General features: G+C 39.1%; 1 protein-coding gene across 1 annotated transcript; it reads left to right on the forward strand.

Annotated features, from left to right (window-relative positions):
- Positions 1–318: 318 nt before the first annotated feature.
- Positions 319–19,205, forward strand: LOC125456588 (fibronectin type III domain-containing protein 7-like). The gene is made up of 13 exons (XM_048539835.2): positions 319–410; positions 550–804; positions 977–1,237; positions 1,685–1,945; positions 2,299–2,553; positions 3,789–4,049; positions 4,176–4,436; positions 6,012–6,272; positions 7,391–7,651; positions 7,886–8,173; positions 10,665–10,907; positions 14,876–14,929; positions 18,595–19,205. The coding sequence occupies exons 1-13, from the start codon at positions 365–367 to the stop codon at positions 18,624–18,626; spliced, it is 2,739 nt and encodes a 912-aa protein (XP_048395792.2). The 5' UTR covers positions 319–364; the 3' UTR covers positions 18,627–19,205.
- The last annotated feature ends 363 nt before the right edge of the window (positions 19,206–19,568 follow it).

A 19,568-nucleotide genomic window follows, 5' to 3' on the forward strand; every position in this document is an offset into this window, starting at 1 on the left:
TTTATTTAGAATATTATCTTCCTCTGAGATTACATGCTGCACAAATTAGATGCTATATTTTCCTATATTAGGTAAGATTCAATATTCTGTAATTTTTAGTTGTGTCTAGCATTAAAGCTATTTCAATTTAAGGATTCTTCTGTTTGCAGTGCCTTGTGTCCCACAGAATGTGGTTGCTCACATCAATTGTGAAAGTAATAATGTGTCAGTGTTTTGGGATCCCAGCAATGGCACAGAGTCCTACATTGTAACAGCACAAGGAAACAATGATCACTGGGCATCATGCAATACAACAGGGACTGAATGTGAGATCTCCGATGTGTATTGTGGACTCAACTACTATATAACTGTACAGGCAATCCGCATGGAGTGTAACAGCTCCCAGAGCTCTGCTGTTACAATTAAAACAGGTAATTTGAGACTAGAACTTACAATGCAAGAATTTTAAAATACGTACACGTATTTAAATATTGTAGCTTTGGTATTAATAGACAGTCAGATATATCAATGTTTCTATTTGATGATCTTTTTTGAATTTTCACTTTGCAGTGCCATGTGCCCCACAGAATGTTGATGCTCATGTGAACTGTGCTGCTGGACATACGTCAGTCTCATGGGAGTTAAGTGAAGGTGCAATTTCATACATTGCGACTGCAGAAGGAAGCAATGTCCAGCAATGCAGCGCTAATCAAACAATGTGTGACATCACTGACCTGAGCTGTGGAGAGACCTACACCATCACAGTCCGTGCACACGATGACTATTGTGACTCTGCTGAAAGCCGTTCTGTTACAATGAAAACAGGTAACTGAAAGAGAAGAGGATTCTTCATATCATTAATTTCTACTCTGTCCAAATTAGTGTTCTCCAAAACAAAACCTTCAAACATGTTTCCATGAAGAATTCAGTTTCAAAAACAATTCTCGTTTATCGGCAGCTGCTGTTTAAATAAACATCATCATTTTGTTTTTTTCAGTATCGTGCATCCCACAGAATCTCAACACGCAGTTGGATTGTAACACAAATGATGCTTCTGTTTCGTGGGCCGACACTAAAGGTGCAGTGTCATACACTGCAACTGCAGAAGCAAGTGACGGACACACAGCATCATGTGATACAGCCAGCAGACAGTGTCAAATAACCAATCTACACTGTGGGCAAATGTACAATGTAACTCTCACTGCACTGGATGGTGTATGTGACTCTTCAGCAAGCTCTGTATTGAAATTCAATACTGGTAAGCCTTTGATACGGAATTAATGTTTCTAAACTGAGACTAGTGGTTCCCTACAAAAATACTACTTACAAAGAACTTTCCACATTATAAACTGGAATTGGAAAGTAAGCTACTAATGAAGAATTGCAGTAACTTTGATTTAGATTTGGAAAATATTGGTATTTTCCATCATGATTCAAACAAAACTTCATTAAGTTCAGAAACTACTTGCAGGTTAGGGAGCACAGTGTACATGTAAATTAATGATTGCAGTTGGAAAACGTAGACAGCCAGCAAATGGAATTGGCTCTCCGGGATTATTTAGTACATTCCATCAGCTACTTTTCATGTTGTCGTTCAATGTGAAACAATGTAAATACAACTGCTTAAAGTCTAACAACAGGAGCACAGAAAGATTGCAGTACTTCTTGTCCAAACACAGCTAATTTGGATTTCCGTATTTTGCAGCCCCATGTGGACCTCAGAACATTGACACCGAACTAAACTGTGAGACCAAGAATACAATGGTGAGCTGGGAGAAGCGTGAGGGTGCGCTGTGGTATGTTCTATTCGCAGATGGAGATGATGGACATGTAACACAGTGTAATACAACAGAGACAAGCTGTGAATTCATGGATCTGCACTGCAGTCAAATGTACTTGATCACTGTCACAGCCATGGATGGTTCTTGTCAGAGTGTAAACACTTCCATCATTGAAACTGAAACAGGTACATTTCTACAGAATTTTTTGATATGTGGGAAATGTTAAACTTATACAGTAGCAAGTGCTGTTACGATGTGTGAATTTAAATGGTCAGGCCTCTGAATTTGTGCCCACCAGCTTTAGAATATCTCATTCATGGCCACAAAGCTGTCTTTATAGAATAAAAAATATGAAACAGCTTCTTTAGTAGCATATATACAAATGACCCAAACACAGATTACAATCCATGTTGAATTCCCTGTGTGATCTTTTTAGTAGGTGGAGAGTTATTTCAATTCATAACAAAGGAAACGATCAGACATTTTTATTGGTTTTACTAATTTGTGACTTTGCATTTCTGTTTCCTCCTCCCAAAAGCACCTTGCCCCCCTCAGAATGTACAAGCTGATATTGATGCTGTCACAGCCTCTGTAACATGGGAACCGAGTAATCTCACAGTCTCGTACACTGCAACAGCAGAGGGGAGTGATGGACACACAGCCACCTGCAGTACATCTGAAACAAACTGTGTCATCCCAGATCTCCACTGCAGCCAAATGTATAACATCTCTGTTCTTGCATTTGGTGAAAACTGTAGCAGTATTCAAAGCTCCAGTTATGCAATTTGGACAGGTAGTATGGAAAAGCACTAACTTTTGCCTTTATAAAACACCTTTAGCCACTTGTGAACACTCCACTGTAAAGAGATGGTGTTTGAACTGTGGGCCTTATTGTCTTATATGTAAATAGACCAACCAGGTTGATCACAACACAGTCTCAAAAACACCATTGGACATAATGGCGCAGTATGCAACAAATGTGACATTCAGCGAAGCAGAACTAAGGAATTTGATGACAAGGCCTTGCTGGTAAAATAGTTTTTAAACTGCACTTTAAATGAGCAGAAAGAGATTGAGAGGCCAAAATATTTAGGGAAGTAATTCCAGAGTTTAGGTCTACAATTGAATGCATCATCACTGAGGGAGCTCGGAAAATGAAGGATCTCTGAGAGAAATCATTAAATCAAATTAATCTGTTGAAACAATGTTAGTGAGAACAGCTCCCAAATGAAACAACTCTCAACTCTTCAAAAAATGGTAATGTGTAGTCATTTGACCAAAACCAGTGTAACAGATGCACGTTTAAAGTTTATTGGAAAGAGCCTATTGACAAACAGCTCAAACTCAGTATAATGTTTGACCAAGGCTGATTAATTTCTGACCTCCTTATTTTAATGGTGAAGTAGACAGAGGTGGTGAGAGTTGATAGCTACAAAACAAATGCTGTATTGTATCAGTTAAAGTGTTGGCTCAGTTGGCCACCTTTTGGAAGTATCTAGCTTACAGATATCTTAGCCAAAATTAAAGTGGGCCCAGACCACTGTCCTGCCAACTTCACTGAACAGTACATGTGCAACCTGCTACCCTGGAGCTGCCATTGTGCAGAGGGGTTCAAAGATGCTGCTGTGCAATGTAGAAGGAGTACAGCCTCATGCTCCATTCATTGCATTCCCATTCAGATTGCACTTCAGCAATCTTCACTCACTGTGCTTACCAGCAATACACTGGGGATTTTGCGATCAGAATTGTTGTGAGTTTATCTGGTATCAATAGTACATAAGTTTAAAATTAAACAGAAACAGTGCAAGACTTAGCAGTAAAAATGGGGACAGACCATGGTGATCCAGAATCTTGAGCTTACATTTAGTTGCCCGAAAACACAACATCTGCATTTGGAGTCATTATCATTTGGAGCATAGTGCTGGCAACTTTATTGAGGTCATTTAAGTTTTGCAAGGGTCATTTAACTAAAACATGTTTTTTACATGACCTCTTTGGGCATTAATGTTTACTTTACCTTTCCTACAGCTCCATGTGCCCCTGATGAAGTCATTGTGAATGTGGACTGTAATTCTAATAGAGCAGTGGTATCATGGGGTCGGACTGATGGAGCAGTCTCTTACGAGGTAACTGCAGAAGGCAGTGATGGACATAATCACTCATACAACACAACAGAGACACGCTATGAAATTCTGGATTTACACTGTGGACAGTCCTATAACATAACTGTAACCACATTGAGTTACAGTCGGAATGGCTTTTCAAGTACTTCGGTACAAACCCAAACTGGTAATGCTATTAATCCTTGAATGATATCCAACAATAATAGCCACAGGAATAAATTTACATTTATTTGTTCTAAATATTTACAGAATGGAGAACATGGATTGATTGTTATTTGTATTTTCTCACCAGCACCGTGTATTCCTGAGAATCTAAAAGCTGAGCTGAATTGTGATTCAAATGCTGTGTCCTTCTCATGGGTTGATGCAGAGGGAGCAAAGTTTTACATTGTGACTGCTCAAGACAGTCAAAGGGTCACCACTTTACTCAACACCAGTGATACAAAGGCTCAAATCCCAAACCTGCAGTGTGGTGAATATTACACAATCTCTGTTCTAGCAGTGGACAACTTCTGCAAAAGCCCCCGGAGTGCAGTGGCAAATGTACATGCAGGTATTACTCACTACAATATATGTTTTTTTTAAAATTCTGATCTTTACACTCAGATTTTATGCAGGGTGCCGATTAAATTCATATTGTAGAACTTCTCACAGTGATTTCACAGTTGGAGTTATCATCAATGTTGTTGCTATCTTTTGTCTGACAATCCTGTATTCTTTTGTTTAAACTACTTCCACCAATCGCAGCCTTTGATGTTCTAATCGTTTTTGGGTAATGTGCTACTATTTTTAATATTTCTTACTTTAAGAGTGGCAATATTTTCCCAAATTCTGAATCTATGTCTAATACATTACTACTGCTATTTCTCTCTCCACAGATACCGCCTGACCTGCTCAATAATTATTGCATTTTCTGTTATTTTAAATTTCCAATAGCCATGGTATTTTGTTTTTATGCTGGAATGTTCTATTTGATGTCCTATGTTTTCAGTTTTGAGATTATGAATACACGTCTTCTGGAATCTCAACCCTTTTATTCCTGCAGTGTCTGCATTTCACATTAACTATTTGCAAAACTGTAAAAAATCACTCAATTATTGCATTCTTTCAATAATGACATACTTGAAAAAGAGCACAGCACAAACTGTCATAGTTTCACCTCACTTCTTAAGCTAAATCACATTTCATCAAAAGTAAACCTAAATGGCTAGGTATATGGCTTTAAAGCAAAGGACACATTTCTTCATAATAGCTATCTGAGATTTACATAAATTAGAACCTATTCTACTTTTAAGTTTTAAAAATGCAAACAACATCTATTGTCACATTTATTACTAACATGGACTTTCTCAAATGTCCTGTAAAGTTTCAAGGGAAGTTTTAAACTTCAGGCAATCATCCATCTCCATTCCTTGAATTTTTGCCCATGAAACTAGGGGAAACCTGCATATGTTCAAACTGGGAAGGTTTGGTAAGTGCTGACAGAAAAGTAAAAGAAAATCCTCACAATTCCTTCAAAACACGTACTTTGCAGGCCTCTAGGTCAATTTCATCAGGTAGTCTTCGTGAAGACTTATTAAAAACCTTACCTTACACTTCCACCATTATGTGGCCTTATTCCTACTCCACAAGTCCTTTAACAGTCCTCTCCAGTCCTTCCGTCTACATAACTGAAACATTTCTTCATATCTGTCTCTCTGCTGTATCCAGCCTTCACTTCTATCGGTCTCTCATTTTGGTCAATGCTCATATCAGTTTTAGATTTTAGTATGATTGGTGATTTACGGTTAAATATTTTAATATCTAACATTCTCTTTTAAATCTTCAAAGGTGGTTTAAAAATGCCAACATCATTGTAAGATAATGCAGATGCACCACGAAATGAGGGAGATGAAAATTTATGGTAAATGTAGAAGTGCAAGAAAATAGTCAGATATTTACAATTTCTCTGGCAGCAAGTTAAGACTAATGTACAAAAGTATAAGATTTCTTTTACTCTTAAAGTTCATTTAATTAAGGTTTTTTGATGGTTTTTTAAATAATCGCAATATTATCAGAGTTCTAACTTCTCTAAGAATTTTGTGACATATAATGTTAAATGTATCTTTCTCCTTCCAAATAATTACAGCACCATGCACTTCAGAGATAATTTCTGCCTATGTGGACTGTGATGCTAATACTGCAATGGTATCATGGGAACTGAACAATGGGAGCAATTTCTATATTGCAACTGCAGCGGGAATTGAGGGAGATACACATTCATGCAGTGCAAGAGATGAAACCTGTGAAATCTTTGACTTGCAATGTGGGCAGTTGTACAACCTAACAGTAGTGGCCGTTAATGAGATGTGTAACAGTTCTGAAAGTTCAGCAAAGTACTTGCAAGCAGGTAATTGGCTCTACTTGTTTGGCGTTATCCTGTTATTTGAACTGTTAATCAGGACTTAGTCTTTTCAATTAAAAAAAGTGACTTCCATAAGTGGAAGCTTTGTAATCTTTATCACAATAATCCATATTAACAGAGGACGCAAGATTTTAGTGCAGATTTTTCTATGAGCAGTATGACAATGGATTTCACCACAGAGCCAGGGAGATTTGGACAGCTGTCACAAAGTAATATCAACGACAGGCATCAATGGTATCTGCGAGCAAGGAGGCTTTCATGCAATTTAATTGAAGAAATCCTCACAGAGACATAGACTGTAAAGCAGGAATTAAGAGAACAATTACAATTGTGTTGGTATTGCATTTGTAAACATAATATTCAGTTTCCTTTGATGATTATGATGTGCACATTTGCAATTTAGAGTTGTATTCATTATAGGAAAGGAAGTTCGACTAGTTCCATATGAATTGGAAGGGAAATGGAAACATAATTTTAGTGATGCATTAGCAAGAATGCTAATGAGGTGGAATGGGTTATTGTGAGATGTAAATGAATAAGATGTAAATAGCCATATTCTGAGGTGATCACTTAATGCTTGAGGAGAAAATTACAAATCTTTTTCCATACATCAGGATTCTGATTTTTCATGCTTGCCAAATTTTCCAAACTCTTTTGCTATTGCCAGGGAGGGGCAAGTTCCACCTCATATTTCAGTGTTCCTTATAAGATATTCGAAATTCAAGAATGTTGTGATGTCTTTAATTAGTTAAGCAATGCATTATCCATTTGGGTAATATGAATGCAGTGTATTGACAGGAGCAATGTTATAGTCCAATAATCGGCCATTGGTAGCTCTGAATTCACAAAAGGGAAAAGAGAAAAGTAGCTGCCAGCCACTACTTGTATTTTATTTGCTTAGTAGGAAATTAGATCTCTAATTTATTAAAGTATTGCAGTGCATTCGTAAAAATCTGGAAGCTGCATCATTAATCGAAGCATTCTTTTAAACAAAAATTGATCGCCGCAGCATTACAATCTGTCCTGTGGTACTATTTACAGTTACTCTCTTTTTCTCAAGTTTGGCATATCTGAGAAATAATCATTATTTTTCAACCTTCTAGTACCATGTCCTCCAGAATATCTTGAGGCCAGTGTGGACTGTGCAAATGACTCAATGTTACTATCATGGGGTCATAGTGATACCGCAATATCATACATGGCATTTGTAAATGCCAGTGATGAAGATCTACTTTATTGTGACACAACAAACACAAGCTGTTACATTCAAAACCTGAGGTGTGCCACCAAGTATAACATATCTGTTTATGCTTTTGATGGAATTTGCACAAGTATGCTGAATTCTTCTTATGAAGTTGGTACAGGTAAATATTCTATTAACACCAATTATTATAATTTGCTTGAGCTCGATTATCGCATTCTTTTATTAAAATGTATAATACTAAAAAAGCTTATCATTAAAAATTGAAACTATAATTTGCTTTATACAAATTCAGAATTGATACATGATTAATAATGGTCTAAAGACAATATAATCTAGCTTGATTTATCTGATATTAATTCATTGTATTTTTTAATTTAATCCTTTATGTACATAGTCCCATGCATACCAGAAGGCATTCAAGTTATACTAAGCCCGGCCAGTAATGGTGTGCAAGACATAGACGTCTCCTGGAAAATCAGTCACTGTGCTGAAGAGTATCAAGTAGATGTAGAGGGACAAATTGAAGGAGATCCATTTTCTTTATATAGCTTACGTTCATATTGGACAGCAAGAACTTTCTTCCAATTCCCAATTCCTTGCAGTTCCACATACAATATTTCTGTCACTGCAAGAAATCCCACAGGAATCAGCAGTCCAAGCAATCCTTTAACTGGTTATACTGGTAAGTAACAGAATTAAAAACAATTCACAATTTCGCATTTGTAAAATATAGCCATCACTGAGAATTTATTTTCTAGCATTCTATATTCATTGAGCTTTAAAAAGATTGTTCTTTGAAAATAAATAACCATGATATGATCCAGAGGAGACAGCAAAACTTGCAGATGCTGGAGTCAGACTCAACACAGCGTGGAACTGGAGGAACACAGCAGGTCAGGCAGCATCATAGGAACAGGGAAGTCGACGTTTTGGGTCGGGACCCTTCTCAGAATTGGGGAGGGGGAGGGGAGCTGGGAAATAAACAGAGGGAGGAGGGGTGGAGCTGGGGGAAGGTACGTAGAATGGTGATAGGTGGATGCAGGCAGGGGTAGAGGGGATTGGTCAGTGGGAAGGGTGGAGCAGGTGGCAGAGAAGAAGATGGACAGGTTGTGTCGGGTCAAGAGGCAGTAATGAGGTGGAGGGTTGGACATGGGATGAGGCCGGGGGGTGGGGAGATTTTGAAACTAGTGAGTCCTATGTTGAGGCCATTGGGCTGTAGGTTCCCAAGGTGGACTATGAGGTGTTATTCCTCCAGTTTGCGTGTGGTGTCATTGTGACACTAGATGAGGCCCAGGGTGGACATGATACCCAGGGAGTGGGAGGGGGCATTTAAATGGTTGGCAACCAGAAGGTGTTGCTGATTATAGTGTACAGAGTGTAGATGCCCCGCGAATCAATCCCTGAGTCTGTGCTTGGTCTCACCGATGTAGAGGAGGCCACATTGGGAGCAGTAGATACAGTAGACAAGGTTGGAGGATGTACAGGTGAACCTCTGTCAGATATGGAAAGTTTGTCTTGGGCCCTGATGGAGGTGAGGGGGCCGGCGTAGAGGCATGTGTAGCACTTTCTATGGTTGCAGGGAAAGGTGCCGAGTGTGGCGGGGAGGTGGGGAGTGGGCAAGGGAATTGTGGACCGAGTGGTCCCTACAAAAGGCAGATAGGGGTGGAGAGGTAAATATCTCCTCAGTGGTGGGGTCGGATTGTAGGTAGCAGAAGTGATGCAGAGGTTGGTGAGATGGCATGTGAGGACCAGAGGGACTCTGTCCTTACTTTTTTTGGGGGGGAGGAGATATGAGGGCACAAGTGTGAGAAATACAAGAGATGCAGTTGAGGGCATTGTGAATCAATGGAGCGGGGAAAAGTGTAGTCCTTGAAGTCCGGGAGTAGAAGGCCTCATCTTGGGAGCAGATACAGCGTAGGCGGAGGAATTGGGAGTAAGGGATCGCATTCTTGCAGGAGGGTGAGTGAGAGAAGGTGTAGCCAAGGTAGCTGTGGGAGTTGGTGCATTTGAAATAGATGTTGGTGCTGAGACAGCTACCGGACATTGAGACAGAGAGGTCCACGACGAGGTATGAGTGATGGTCCAGGTGAATTTGAGGTTGGGGTGGAAGGTGTTAGTAAAGTTAATGAACTGTTCAAGCTCGTCATGGCAGCATGAAGCAGGGCCAATACAGTCATCGGTGTAGCGGAGAAAGAGGTGAATCTGACAATGCCACTTCCAACGCTAACAACGCCAACTGTGTCACTCTGACCACATTGCGACTTCGGCTTCCACCCATGTGACCATTCCCATACAAACACTCACTCCCAAGGCAGGCTCCACCACAACTCCAGCTCCAGATCTACACCTAGCCCCAGCTCCAAGCCCTGCCAGGTATTCACCAGACCACCCAGTCACTGAGAGAAAACGTGGGTCAGTCCTCAGCAAAGGACTCACCTTCATTCCTCTGCGCCCACACGTCAATGAATTCCAATCAGGTCTGGATATTGAACTCTTTTTCTATGGCGTCCACCGCAGTGCCTATTTCTCTGACCAGGAATATAACTGACCCTCTACAGACCCCTTCTCCTGCTTCCAACATAATCCATCCTCTAGGACACCAGTTCTCGGCTTCCTCTCTTCCCTCGAGCTCTTCATCTCCAACTGCTGTCGCAACATCGATTGCCTCAACCTCTCCACCCCTCTCTCTCACTCCAACCTCTCCCCCACAGAATGTGCAGCCCTTGCTCCAACCCCAACCTCACCATCAAACCCACCGGTATGGGGTGGCGGGGGGGCGGGGGGGGGGGTGGAGAATGGTGTGCGAGGTAGTGGTATGGCATACTGACCTCTACGTCGCGGAGGCCAGGCACCAATTCTTCGACACCTCCTCCTACCCTCAATTATGATCCAGCCCTCATCACCAAACCATCATCTCCCAAACCGTCCATAACTTTATCACATCAGAAGACCACCCACCCGCCAACCTTACTGTTCCCCAAACCCACACCACCCATTTCTATCTCCTTGCCAAAATCCACAACCTGATTTCCTCAGTTGACCCGTTGCCTCTGCCTGCTCCTACCCCACTGAACTGCTGGATCTGTACAATACATATGAGATCATGCCTTGACTTCTTTAGTTTGTATTATATGCGGCAATTTATAAAGTGACTTTTTGTTTGTTTGTTTCAGTTCCTTGCTCTCCAAGCAACCTTACTACTTCTCTGGAAAATGACACACTAAACATCTCGTGGACAGAGTCAGTTAATGCTACAAAATATATTGTGTATGCAGTTTCTAATTCAGAAAGGAGTGAGCTATGTAGAACAACGTCACTCTTTTGTAAAACTCCAAATGTCCAGAAAGATACAATTGAAATTGTTGCTTTAAATTCTGCTGGTGAAAGTGAAACCCTCGAAGTTAGTTTCTTGCAAGGTACGCTTTCTTGTAAGGTTGAGTGATATTTGGTAAAGGTTTGTAAATAAGTCTATTGTATCACAACTAGCAGATCTGTCTGGGTGTTTTCACTGTAAGCCACTAGATGCTGTAGTATCTAACACGTGATTGGATTGTCAAATTCCACTTTTATTCCTTGGTGCTATGTACATTGATATCATACTTTGCTCATAGAGTCATACAGAATGGAAACAGGCCCTTTGGTCCAACTCGTCCATGCCAAACCATGTTTCTCAAACAAAACTAGTCCCACTTGCCTGGACCTAATCTAAAGCTTTCCTGTTTATGTATCTGTCCAAATGTCTTTTAAATGTTGCACAGTACCTACATCTACCATTTCCTTTGGTCTATTATTTTATTAAAAGGATGTAAACGAGTAATCTTTATACACTTGACCTACATATTTAATTCGTATCTCTTCAATTTTTATGAAGTATATAGGACACCTACATAACAAGTATCCACGCAGAAGTGCTGAATTGATTATCCATCTCAGCCACCTCCTGAGATCCCCAGCCTATTTTCAGCCAGTTTGATTCATTCCACATGATACCAAGAAACGGCTGTCGGCCATGGATACCACAAAAGCTAAGGGCTTTGACAACATCCCAGCAATAATAATGAATGTGCACCCCAGAACTAGTCCACTCCTAGCCATGGTATTTCAGTCAGCTACAACACTGACGTCAACCCAACAATATGGTAAACTTCCCAGGCATTCTCTTCCATAAAAATAAAGTGTTATTGTCAATGCTAAAAAACTGCACTTGCAAAATTATCATTGCTTGCCAATACTCAGTTCAGTTCTACCAGGGCCTTCAGCTTCTGACATGATTACATTCTCGGTCCAAACACGTACTGAGAATGTTATTTCTTAACGGGATGTGGGTATTGGTGTCCGGGTCAGCATTTATTGCTTAGCCCTAGTTGTCCTTGAGAAGGTGGTTTTGACCTGCCTGCTTAAACTACTGCAATCCATTTGGTGTCCCTACTACACAATGCCATCCAGAATGAAATTCCACGATCTTGCAAGTGGTGTTCCTATCCTTTTAAACGGTAACAGTCATGGGTTTGGAAGGTGCTATCTAAGGAGCTTTGTTGAACATCTGCACTGCATCATGTAGATGTACTACCCTTGACATCAGGGCAGCATTTGATTAAGGGCCGTCAAGGAGCTTTGGAAAAAGTAATGTCAATGGGTATTGGGGGGAAACCCTCCATTAATTGGAGTCATATCTATCAAAAAGCAAGATCCTTGTATTTGCTGAAAAGCAAATATCTCAGTTCTAGTACATCACTTCAGGAGTTGCTCAAGGTAGCATCCTTGATCCAACCATCTTTAGCTGCTTCATCAAAGATCCTCCCTTTATCATAAGGGCAGAAGTGAGAATGTTCACTGATCACTGCACAACGTTCAGCACTATTTGCTACTCTTCAGATACTGAAGCAGTCCATGTACAAATGCAGAAGACCTGGACAATATCCAGGCTTGTAAGTGAAGACTAACATTCATTCCACACAATTACCAAAGATAATTTCCATCAAGGGAGAATCTAAGCTTCTTCACTTGACATTGAATGGCATCACTACTGCTGAACTTGCAACTATCAACATCCTGGGTTTTACCATTGACCAGAAACTGAACTGGTTCAGCCATATAAATACTGTGGTTACAAGAGGAGATCAGAATTCTGTGGTAATTAACTCACCTCCTGTCTTCTCAATACATACCCACCATACACAAGTGCATGAATCGCAAAAGGTTAGTAGCAGGTAGAGCAAGTAATAGAATATAGAACATTACAGCACAGTACAGACCCTTCGGCCCTCAATGTTGTGTCGACTTGTGAAACCAATCTGAAGCCCATCTAACGTACTCTATTCCATTATCATCCATATGTTTATCCAATGATCATTTAAATGTCCACATTTGATTCATATCCCTCCAAACCCTTCCCATCCATATACCTATTCAAATGTTTTCTCTATGTTGTTATTGTACCTGTCTCAACCACTATCTCTGGCCGCCTATTCCATATATGCACCACTGTCTGCATGAAAATGTTGCTCCTCAGGTCCTTCTCAACTCTGTCTCCTTTTACCTTAAACCTGTGCCCTCTAGTTTTCAATTCCCCATCCCTGGGAAAAAAGACTTTATGCCCCTCTATCTATGCCCCTCATGATTTTATACACCTCAATAAGGTCAACTCTCACTCTCTTATGTCCCAAGGCAGAGAGTCCTATCCTGGCTGACATGTCCCTACAACTCAGGCCAACTAGTCCTGGCAACATCCTCGTAAATTTTTGCGTACTTTCCAATTTAACTGTGCCTTTCCTATAACAGGGTGACCAAAACGGAACACAATACTCCAAGTGTGACCTCACCAACAACTGATACACCTGTAAGATTACATCCCAGTTTCTACTCTGTGTCTCAGCCGATGAAGGACAGCATGCTAAATGCCTTCTTCACCACCCTGTAGAATGTTATGGCTTATTGTGAAGTGAATTGAATGCAAGATTCAAGACATTATGCTTTAGTTACACAGGGAACTAGTGAGACTGCATTTGGAGTACTATGCACAGTACTGATCTCTGTAGTTGCTGAAAGAAGCTAATACACTAAGTGTTTTTTAGAGAAAGCTAACTTAATGAATACCTGGATGAACAGAATTCCTTTTAAGGAAAGGATTGACAGTCTAGACCTGTATCTACCAGAGTTTAGAAGAGTCAGAAGTGACTTAATTGAAACATTAGCTCCTGAGGGGACTTCATCAGGTGGTAGTTAAAAGCGAGTTTCCTCTTGTGGGAGAATCTAGAATGAGGGGTCATAGTTTAAAAATGAGGCGGGGGAGGCGCCCATTTAAAAAAGAGCAGAGGAAAGGGTTTTATTTCTCTTGAGGGTTGTGAGTCTTTAGAATCCACTTCTTTGAAAGGCTATTGATCCAGAATCTTTCAATATTTTTAAAGCAGAGGGAGATAGATTCTTGATTACCAGGGAGATGGAGAATGCAGAGTTGAAATTAAAAGCAGGTCAGCCAGGATCTTATTGAATGGCAGAATGGGCCGAGAAGACTGAGTGGCCTACTCTTGTTCCTCATATTCTCATAAGGCACCAGTTAAGAGTGTAGTGAAGTTCTGTCTACTTGCTGTGTGCAGCTCCAATGATGCTGAAGAAGCTTGACACCAATTAGAACAGAGAAGCTGCCTTAATTGACACCCATTCGCTAATTGATTTCCTCCCTTTCAATATGGTATACTTGAACCCAAAGCACTACCCTCTACACCATAACATTTTAGAGCAAAGTATGTAGAGCAAAAATGAATTTTTAGAGAGGACTTTAGTAACATGTCAAATTTTGTATTTCTGGGTTTTAATTGTCATTTATACTATTTGTCTATTAGTGTCTACTATTATGTAAATCAGATCCACAACATTTACAGGATTACCAGAAGTCAATTCAATTGTGATTCTCTATTTCCAAGTATTACACACTGGATTTTATTGAAGTTCATATAGAAGTTCACTAGTCATTTTCTGAATGGGAAGTTGTGTGTTATTGGGCTAAAAAATGCTTGCTTGAAGCAGTAGGTTTTTTGCAAAAAAGCTAAAGACATGGAGAAGTTTTTAAGAAAATAGACAGTCTGAGCCATTGTACTGACATTGTATTGTCACACATAGATTATTTTCAATTCAGTATCTTCTTCACGTCTGTCTATTTAGAGGCAGTCAGATGCAAATCCAACTTCTGAAACTATAATACATTTTTGTTTAATGCCTTTGCTAAATTCACATGGTAGACATACACAGTATGTGCAGGCAATCTGAATTGTCAATTACTATTTGCCACAATCTATATGTTTGCTTCTTCCTATAAAAATTATTTAATCTGTTCTGTGATTTTCATAAAACTATTATACTAACTCTGACTTTTCCAATATCACAGCAAAAATGAAAACAGATTCCCCCAATGATCCTTTCCCTCCAACATTTGTACAAGGTAAAGTTGGTTAGATTATAACAATTATGAGTGTAATGTTTTAACTATTTTCAGTAGCCATTTCTATGTTTACAGTTTTGCGACTAAATGTCAGGAATAGCACTCCAACTTAGGTAGCGCATTGGCCAGATGTAGAACAGCACCTCCCAACCTTGGACTTGTATCACCTCGAAGGACAAGAGAAGCAAGCAGATGGAAACATGCAAATTTTCTGCCAAGTCACAAACCCTTCCTGATTTTAAACTATATCGCCATTTGCTCATTGTTGTTGATTCATGATTTTGTCCCAAACATGTACCTACACCACCAGAATTGCAATGGTTCAAAAAGGTGTCTCAACATCATCTTCTCAAGACAGTTAGGGATGGGAAAAAGTACTAATTTTGCCAGCAACCTGCACATTTCATAAATGAACATAAAAACAAGTAAGGAGGATACTCAGTACAGTGCATACTTCCACTACAGTGTTAATTCTGGCTGATCTTTGTTGCATAAATGTGACAATAGAATTTTACAGTTTTATTACAATAATGCGGTACAAAAATGAAAAAAAATTACTTTTATTCAGAATTCCTAGCTCACCAGGGATGCTTCAAGCTAATCACATCAATAACCTGTTCTGAAAATTCTGCTTGCGTTTTGACCCAACATACCACAGCAAGTGACACAATCCACAGTATTAGATTAGATTAGAATAGATTCCCTACAGTGTGGAAACAGGCCCTTTGGCCCAACAAGTCCACGCCGCCCCTTGAAGCATCCCACCCAGACCCATCCCCCTATAACCCACACATCCCTGAACACTATGGGACAATTTAGCATGGCTGATCCACCTAACCTGCACACCTTTGGACTGTGGGAGGAAACCGGAGCACCCGGAGGAAACCCACGCAGACACGGGGAGAACGTGCAAACTCCAAACAGACGGTTACCCGAGGCTGGAATCGAACCCGGGTCCCTGGCGCTGTGAGGCTGCAGTGCTAACCACTGAGCCACCGTGCCGCCAATCACTTTCTAAATATAATCAACAACTTTCCAAAAAAATTCACTTCACACTCTCAATGTAAACTGATCATTTTTAAAAATTGCATTAAACTGGATCTGCATCCTCACCAAAAGCAAATCAGTTCTTCATGTTTCATTGAAACATGTCAGTTAGATTTTGAGATATTTTGTTAGAAGACCACAGGGACAAAAACATCATCTCAATCCACCTTTAGTGGCAAAGCAAAAAGTAGATGTTGTTCAAGTGAGGAACGTTTGTTTTTTAATAAGGAATCCAGGCCTGATTCCTGAATTAGGATTTTTATAATTCAGCAATTAAAAAAGCATTGCTTGCTTTAGTTCTGTGAAATAAGGTGGAGCAAATAATTAATGTGAGTAGAACAGTGAGTAAATAGTGATCATACATAGTTACATTAATTGTAAAAGTAGAAAAGATTAAAGTACAGATGTTGGACTGGAAAAGGTCAGATGTCAACTGAGATAAAGAGGTATCTGAAACAGACAGTTCAACTGATTTGCATGACTTTGAATAAAAAATGAACTTATTCCGATTTGGTATCAAGACTACCCAGTTACAATAATTACTACCTTGTAGCCTGGGAGTTTTAGTGCTGGTTTTAATACTTAATATAACAGTTATTGGGACAGCATGGTGGCTCAGTGGTTAGCACTGCTGCTTCACAGCATCAGGGACCCAAGTTCAATTGCAGCCTCCGGTGACTGTCTGTTTTGGAGTTTATACATTCTCCCCTTATCTGTGTGGGTTTCCTCCAGTTGCTCTGGTTTCCTCCCACAGTTCAAAGATGTGCAGGTTACGTGAATTGGTCGTGCTAAATTGCCACATGGTGTCCAGGGACATACAGAATAAGTAGTTTAGTTGTGAGAATTGCAAAGTTACAGGGATGGGGTGGGTCTGGGTGGGATGCTCTTTGGAGAGTCAGTGTGGACTCAATGAGCCAAAAGGCCTGCTTCCACGCTGTAGAGATTGTATAAATTATCCATAATATTACAAAAATTAAATAAATGACCTTACTATTGATAAACTGAAATAGAAACAGACCTGAAAATTAAAATGTTTAAAATATCAATAAAATGACAAATGAAGCAGGAAGATTGAAAAGGGAATTAAACAGGCTAAAAGGAAAAATGGATGCATGTGAACAGAAAATATAACAGGAAGTAGCAAGAGCTTTTTGTAAGTATAGAAAACTAACTAAATACTTAAGGTTAAGGCTACTCAAGGACAAAACAGAAAGCTTAGGGTCAGGGATAGATGTTTGACTCAAGTTGGCATAAGGAGGTGGGGAAGTGTTGGGTATTCTAAAAGGCATTAGGGTGGACTAGTCCCCAGGCCCAGATGGTATCTATCATAGAATATTGGAGCTATAGGAATATGTATAGGCCAATTAGCCCCTTCAGCTTACTCTGCATTTATTGAGATCATAGTTAATCTGTGACCTAACTCCATAAACTTACCTTTACACCACATTCCTTAATATATATTTCTAATTAACCTATTCAGCGATGTGATTACACTTGTGGAGCATGTGGGACTTGAATCCAGCCATCCCACGTTAGAGGTAAGGACATTACCACTTGATCATAAGAACCCTCCACATTCCTTAATATAATTTATCCATCACATATTCAAAATTAACCATTGACCTAGCACCCATTGCTGTCTGAAAGAATAATCTGAACTTCCACGCCCCTTTTATGTACAAATACTTCCTAATTTCATTTTAGGAAGACCTGACTCTAATTTTCACATTATGCTTCATAGTACTAGAGTCCACAACCACTGGAAGATATTTCTTTTTATGTCCTTAATGTTTTGAAATTTTTGATCAAATCCCCCTGAAGCTTTTAAGTTCCTGGAAATGCAACTCAGTTTGTCATAATCGTTCCTCATGGTTTGAAGCTTGGAATTCAGGTATCACTCTTCTACAGTCCCTCCAAGGCTAATTCATCTTTCCTAAGGTGTGGTGCCTAGAACTGCTCACAGTACTCCAAGTGAGGTCTAATGAGGTTATTGTGTAGCTCCAATGTAACTTCCACCCATTATATTGTCGTCCTCTATTTACAAAGCCTGAACAGAGTTGATCTTTTTGCTTATCGCCCAAACCTTATTTTAACCATCTCTGTTGATAGTAACAATAAGGGACTTGAAATACCAGAAGTATATAAATTGGAGAAAAGAAGGCCAAAGGAGAGTTTTGCAGGTTTTCAAAACGGTGAACTGTTTTGATACTAAATAAAGAAGTACTTTTCCTCCTTTGAGTCTATGCTAAGCAGTAAAATTTAAAGTTGGAATTAACTAATTGAGGAGAGTCGTTAGCAGATAATAATTTCAATTGATTATGATTGAGAGTATAGAATTCTGTGTGACCAGGAATGCTTAATGCAAAGACCTCTGTATCATTTAAATATTAATTGTTATTTTTGAAGCAGAGGACGCTTCAAAACAATGAAATAGGAGCAGGCCAAAAAGATTAGTTTTGGACTGTTCTATCAAAATGTAATTGGAGGTGTCTTGGGTCTAACAGCAAGTTTCTGAGGGAAAATGTTGATGCAGTTAGAGATAAATTGCATGTAAGAAACTTCTAACATTTTAAGCTTAGGTTCTCATTATCTATGTCTTCCTTTTGCTATTTTTGTAGATTCTTCTTCCCCTCCAGAAGTATTTTATTAGAACTGATACTCAGCACAAGCAAAATAGCTCCCAGAAGAGGGTGTGAAGCATTTTATAGACATAACTAAGAACATGCAACAGATCTAGGTTGAATTCGTTACAATGATTACATCTATTTATCTGGTCTTTCATTTGAAACACTATTCTTATAGTGTCTGCAAAAACAAAAGAATTCCATTAAATGTAAGAAACACTTTTTTTTAACATGATAAGTGGAAATGTTGAATTCTGATCTTACATTTTTGATGAAAATCTCATCACATATTGCTTAGCTACAGTAAATTATCTGTCTGTCACAATGATCATTTACTAGCCAAGTCTAGTAAATGTAGTTATATAGAATACTATAAAAAATTTTAACATGCTTGATTGTTTGTCTCTTGGAGGCATGATAATAGTTTCCTTGTGAAAGACATGCTATTGAAAATTGCAAGTGCTCAGTAGACATTCTATTACATTTTCTATACATATTTCTAATATATTTTATTTTGTGATGTTTCTGTCATGATTACTGTTTTATACCTATGTGATATAAGATTAAGCAAATAGAATGATTTTCTTTGAACTTTTGGGATACAAAGGAAGTGCAATTTCACTATAGATATACAATTATTTCAAGTATAAAATCAATGAAGCGTGTATAAAATATATTTTTACTGGTTTCATTGTGAAGTACTGGTTCTGTTTTACTGCACATAATAAAAAAAATGCTCAGCATTTTAGTAGCTGTTTTTCTTTAGCATATAAAATGTTTTCTAGTACGTTTCTAAGTGATACTCAAAAATACTTAAACTAGAAACAGATGTAATATCTAGCTTAAACTTAAGTGATATGTATTTTCATCTAATTATTTTATAGACCAAAGGACTATAAAACTCACAAACCATATGGTGCACTTCTGTAAGGAGAATGGTGTTATGTTTACTCACAGGGTAATATTCT

The sequence above is a fragment of the Stegostoma tigrinum genome, chromosome 8 (assembly GCF_030684315.1).
Source record: "Stegostoma tigrinum isolate sSteTig4 chromosome 8, sSteTig4.hap1, whole genome shotgun sequence".
Lineage (NCBI taxonomy): Eukaryota > Metazoa > Chordata > Chondrichthyes > Orectolobiformes > Stegostomatidae > Stegostoma > Stegostoma tigrinum.